Source organism: Limulus polyphemus, unplaced genomic scaffold, assembly GCF_000517525.1.
Source record: "Limulus polyphemus unplaced genomic scaffold, Limulus_polyphemus-2.1.2 Scaffold2289, whole genome shotgun sequence".
Lineage (NCBI taxonomy): Eukaryota > Metazoa > Arthropoda > Merostomata > Xiphosura > Limulidae > Limulus > Limulus polyphemus.
The window spans coordinates 69,088-75,792 of NW_013667899.1; the positions used below are offsets into that span (position 1 = coordinate 69,088).

The 6,705-nt window shown below is 30.6% G+C and overlaps 1 protein-coding gene across 5 annotated transcripts in view; it reads left to right on the top strand.

The window, feature by feature from the left end:
* The window catches only part of LOC106466523 (NGFI-A-binding protein homolog), a 126,775-nt gene that overhangs the window by 47,359 nt on the left and 72,711 nt on the right, over positions 1–6,705 (top strand). For all 5 annotated transcript variants that reach the window (XM_022394555.1, XM_022394552.1, XM_022394551.1 and 2 more), the window contains one exon: positions 5,499–5,666. In XM_022394555.1, the coding sequence (XP_022250263.1) occupies positions 5,499–5,666 (168 nt within the window). The remainder of the gene's footprint in view (positions 1–5,498; positions 5,667–6,705) is intronic.

A 6,705-nucleotide genomic window follows, 5' to 3' on the forward strand; every position in this document is an offset into this window, starting at 1 on the left:
TGTGAGACGAAGTGTAAGCCTTGTTGGAATTCTATAAGAAATGTAAGCAATGTGAGACGAAGTGTAAGCTTTGTTGGAATTCTATAAGAAATGTAAGCAATGTGAGACGAAGTGTAAGCCTTGTTGGAATTCTATAAGAAATGTAAGCAACGTGAAATATAGTGTAAGTCTTGTTGGAATTCTGTAAGTAACGTGAGACGAAGTGTAAGCCTTGTTGGAATTCTATAAGAAATGTAAGCAACGTGAGACACAGTGTAAGCCTTGTTGGAATTCTGTAAGAAATGTAAGCAACGTGAAATATAGTGTAAGTCTTGTTGGAATTCTGTAAGCAACTTAAGTAATGTGAGACAGAGGCCCCCCAGTGGCACAGTGGTATGTCTACGGACTTATACTGCTAGAAACCGGGTTTCGATACCCGTAGTGGGCAGAGTACAGATAGCTCTTTGTGTAGCTTTGTACTTAATAACAAACAACAACAACAATCATATGTGAGACAGAGTATAAGTCTTCTTGGAATTATGTAAGCAAGTAATGTGAGACAGAGTGTAAATTTGTTGGCAATGTAAGCAACGTGAGATATAATGTAAGCCGTGTTAAAATTCTGGTTATTCTGGAATAATTAACGTTTTATAATTAACTTCTGAAAGAAGTACAATAAACAAAAGTTCAGTTGGATTCTGGTACTTTGGAGCAAATGAGAATTTTTTTAACCTTTTCCTTTTCTTACATGTTTTTTTTTTTCACTACATCACCAACATATTATTCCCAGTTTGCGAATTATCTGCTAACTTCAAAAGAATTCATTTGGAAGCCGGATACATTCCAACTTTAGTTTATTTTGATCAGAATACATTAGGATTAAATTGTACATAAACTTTTGCTTGATTGCTCACAGTGTGTTTATTGTATGGTATTCTACTCAACACATTCAACCTGTATATTATGGTATTCTATTCAACACATTAAACCTTTATTGTATGGTATTCTACTCAACACATTCAACCTGTATTTTACTCTACTCGGCACATCCAACCTTTATTGTATGGTATTCTATTCAACACATTCAACCTGTGTTTTATGGTATTCTATTCAACACATCCAACCTGTATTGTATGGTAATCTACTCAACACATTCAACCTGTATTGTATGGTAATCTACTCAACACATTCAACCTTTATTGTATGGTAATCTACTCAACACATTCAACCTGTATTGTATGGTATTCTACTCAAAACTTTCAACATCTATTTTATGGTATTCTACTTAACACATTCAACCTGTATATTATGGTATTCTACTCAACACATTCAACCTGTATTTTATGGTATTCTACACAACACATTAAACCTTTATTGTATGGTATTCTACTCAACACATTCAACCTGTATTGTATGGTATTCTTCTCAACACATTCAACCTTTATTGTATGGTATTTTACTCAACACATTCAACCTGTATTGTATGGTATTCTACTTAACACATTCAACCTGTATTTTATGGTATTCTACTCAACACATTCAACCTTTATTGTATGATATTTTACTCAACACATTTAACCTGTATTTTATACTATATACAATACGTGAAAAGTAAGAAAGCTAGCTGCAGAAGTGAAATCTCTACAGTGGCGGAGATACACCAATCAGAGTTAACCTCTATCATAAACCATTACATACCTATCTTTTATGGACAACGTTTTTTTTCCCAAATTTTTTGCTTAGCTGTTTGAGTTTTTAAAAATTATAAAGACTGTTATGCACTTTTATGTCCTAACTCACCCGCCTTGAAGAATCCGGTAATGGAGCAAAAAGATTTTCGGCAGCAACCAATACACCAGATAAAGTGTAATTTCAATGCTGTTATGCTCTTTTTATTTGAAAGTCTATTTGGTCAGTGAAGAACGTTCTTGTCACTCTTATTGTGATGTAATATCAAACACAATACAAGCTAATGATATACTTGTTTGTTTAAAACCAACTAATGACATATTTGTTTGTTAAAAACCAACTAATGACATATTTGTTTGTTCAAAACCAACTAAAGATATACTTGTTTGTTCAAACCAACTAATGATATATTTGTTTGTTTAACACAAACTAATGACATACTTGTTTGTTAAAAACCAATTAATGACATATTTGTTTGTTAAAAAACAACTAATGATATATTTGTTTGTTCAGAACTAATTAAAGATATGCTTGTTTGTTGAACACCAACTAATGATATACTTGTTTGTTTATAATTTGCTAATGATATACTTGTGTGTTTAAAACCAACTAATGGTATACTTGTTTGTTTAAAACCAACTAATGGCATACTTGTTTGTTAAACACCAACTAATGATATACTTGTTTGTTTAACACCAACTAATGATATACTTGTTTGTTTAAATCTAACTAATGATATACTTGTTTGTTTAAATCTAACTAATGATATATTTGTTTGTTTAAGCCAACTAATGATATACACGTTTCTTTAAAACCAACTAAAGATATACTTGTTTGTTCAAAACCAACTAAAGATATACTTGTTTGTTCAAAACCAACTAAAGATATACTTGTTTGTTCAAAACCAACTAAAGATATACTTGTTTGTTTAAACCAACTAATGATATACTTGTTTGTTTAAACCAACTAATGATATACACGTTTCTTTAAAACCAACTAAATATATACATATTTCTTTAAAACCAACTAAATATATACATGTTTGTTTAAAACCAACCAATGATATATTTGTTTGTTTAAAACTAACTAATGATATACTTGTGTGTTTAAAACCAACTAATGATATACTTGTTTGTTTAAAACCAACTAATGTATACTTGTTTGTTAAACACCAACTAATGATATACTTGTTTGTTTAACACCAACTAATGATATACTTGTTTGTTTAAATCTAACTAATGATATATTTGTTTGTTTAAGCCAACTAATGATATACACGTTTCTTTAAAACCAACTAAAGATATACTTGTTTGTTCAAAACCAACTAAAGATATACTTGTTTGTTTAAACCAACTAATGATATACTTGTTTGTTTAAACCAACTAATGATATACACGTTTCTTTAAAACCAACTAAATATATACATATTTCTTTAAAACCAACTAAATATATACATGTTTGTTTAAAACCAACTAATGATATACTTGTCTATTTAAAACTAACTAATGACATACTTGTTTGTTTATAACTTGCTAATGATATACTTGTGTGTTTAAAACCAACTAATGGTATACTTGTTTGTTTAAAACCAACTAATGATATATTTGTTTGTTTAAAACCAACTTATGACATAATTGTTTGTTTAACACCAACTAATGATATACTTGTTTGTTTAAAACCAACTAATGATATACTTGTTTACTTAAACATTAGAAATTTTTTCTACTCTCTTGTTTTAATAGTATATATCTCAGTGTATATATTTGCTTGTTTGATATAGCACTAGCAATCGGGTTTCAATACCCGTGGTGGGCATAGCACAGATAGCCCAAAGTGTAGCTTTGTGCTGAACTACAAAGAAACAAAACTGTTTGTTTGAATACTGTGGAGTTTTTCTTTTTTACAATGTTATGTTTTAGCAGATATACTCACTTGCTTGATGTACTTATTGGGATATTTTATGTGTATTAATGGATATACTTGTTTGCTTGAACACTATTACGGAAATATTGTACTTGTATATGAATTTACATGTTTACTTTAACATTAATAATGTGATATTTACTAAACTTTTATTTGTGCTTGAAGTTTATTTCTTAAGCACAATTCTATGAAATATGTTTTTAACATACTGCAAAGTTAGATTAGATAATCAAAAATTCTGATGGTTAATTGTAATGCTTCTTTTTCAATCTTTAATGGCATAACCATTTGTGACCCAACGTATCATAACCCTAACGTTAAAATCGATTTTCGGGAATATTACAGAAGTTGGAAAGAGTTGTAGTTTATGTCAGCTGCGTCATATCGAGATATAGAGATGACAAGTTACGCGAGAGAGCTAAGTTATTAAAATAACTTTATAATAGTTCTTTAAACAACTAAACAATAGGGATGAGACTGCATGAACTGTTTATCTCGTTATCATTCGTCTGACTAAAGGTGAACTGAATGCTATGTTGAACAGTATTTGTGTTATAATACTGAGGAATATTCAGACACTGAACAAACTCCCATTGAGGAATGTCTGATCCCTGGGTAGTATTTTATTTTGGGAACTTATGTGTACAATTTCGTTGTTAACTTATGCAATAGAATGTTTTTGAATTCCACGTGTAACATATATATAACCATAACCAAGACCTTTAATTTAAATGTTTTCTGTAATGGTATTTTTGGTATATTTCTGCCTTTTAGGATACTTCCCCATTTCACATTGCTAGTTAGTAATGAACCTGCTTGTTTTAGTACATTACATATTTATGTAGAATTTTCTTATGAAGTAGAAATCAAAATGAACGATCCATAACAGATCGGCCGCTTTCAAAGTAAAAACTGTAGGTGTTATACCTTTACTTTTACTTATATGAATAAAGGTTAAATACTTCTTACTGAAATTTGAAATAACTCATTGCAGGCTCAAAAATAAGTTGCAAGTGCTAGCAACCACAATATGCGTATTACAGAGTGCTAGTAAATAGGATCTTCAAGCATAGCATGTTCTATAGGACTACTTCTAGCTATTATAATACGCATTAATATTACATTATGTTATTCACCCCTTTTAATATCAAATCTAATGTGAACATAGCAGATTTTTCGGAATGAACAAATTAAAGAAATACTAAAAACAGACCAATTGCATGTCTAAGAATAGAGCTGTAAAGTTAGATCCTCGTGCCTCATTGGCTAAGTCTTTCATAATGTAGAGGTCTATAACAAAGCGTCTCCTCATAAAAAATAGTTTGAAAATGATATGGTACTAAACAAACGCAACACCCTTTTAACTATTATTATTTTTAACGTATCTAATAGCTTGTTGGTCGTTAATCTGTTGTGTAAAAATGAAAGGTCGATCCAGTAGACTAGCGCACAATTCCCGTTTTTACATTTTGACGTGTCGTTATTCCGATGGAATTATATACGCTATAAGTTATTAATTCTTATTTATTAGGAAGCCTAATATTTGTACAAGTATGAAATATTTGTATTCAACATTTGTCCTGCTACAAACGTTCCATCCTCTAACACTAATGTTTTATAAGTTTAACTTGTATCTTTTTGGAAAGTTATATGAACACATTCTTGTGTATTGCGTTATTCATGTGTAATATTCTGCAAACTTTGATATTTATTTGAAAATAGCAATTACGATAATTACAAATTAAGACTAGTTTATTGCAAGTAATTGGAATTTGTGTAGACGTGCATTTAGATGTGCAACATACAGCATAACATTATAACAACGAAAACCATCGGAGTAACGACCTATCGGAATAATGATGGGGCAGGATAAGCAGTAAGTCCATGTATTTGTTTGTTGTTCTAAGGTCACAGGAGAGTACGGACAACCGGGTTCTCCGATTTCCCTTACACCGGTTCTTGTTGAAACTCAAATCCAGCGGTTAGCGGAGGCAGCAGAGATGTTGGTCAAGACGTTACCACCTTTAGAACCTAAACCTCAAAATAACAAGAGGAAGATTAGTAAGGAATTGGAGGTAAGTAATATTCTATTTCAACCTCGAAGTAACCGCATACAAACCACAAACCGGAATATAGGAGCGGACGTTTGTGGTTGGTAAGACTATTGTAGAAGGTGAGCTGTTTCGTTACGAAAAAGACTAATATATATCAATGATATCAGCGGTAAGTAGTTCGTAAGATTGTTCAGGTTTTTATTTTGCTATATATAATCTTATAAGAATATGCTTTAGTTTATAAACCCTACGTTTTGGTGCTATCTATATTAACCAATTTAAAAGACACTCTGCTGAATACTTTGTATTCATTTGTTTTTGTTCAAATAGCAAATAGATGTATGGTAACTTAATGAAAGCAAGTAGACATGTTTTATGTATGAAGATGTAGATTTGTCAGCGAGCTAGAAAAGGTATTTTCCTACCACATTGTTTACTAAATAAGCTGCTATATTATTCAGTAATATAATCTGGAAGTGGTAGTTTCCTGTTACATTGTTTTTGTAAATAAACTTCTATGTTATTCAGTAATATAATCTGGAAGTGGTAGTTTCCTGTCGCATTGTTTTAACATATAAGCTACTATTTTATTCAGTAATATAATCTGAAAGTGGTAGTTTCCTGTTACATTGTTTACTAAATAAGCTGCTATGTTATTCAGTAATATAATCTGGAAGTAGTAGTTTCCTGTCACATTGTTTTTGTAAATAAACTTCTATGTTATTCAGTAATATAGTCTGGAAGTGGTAGTTTCCTGCCACATTGTTTACTAAATAAGCTGCTATATTATTCAGTAATATAATCTGGAAGTGGTAGTTTCCTGTTACATTGTTTGAATATATAAGCTACTATGTTATTCAGTAATATAATCTGGAAGTGGTAGTTTCCTGTCACATTGTTTACTAAACAAGCTGCTATATTATTCAGTAATATAATCTGGAAGTGGTAGTTTCCTGTCACATTGTTTACTAAACAAGCTGCTATATTATTCAGTAATATAATCTGGAAGTGGTAGTTTCCTGTTACATTGTTTACTAAATAAGCTGCTATATTATTCAGT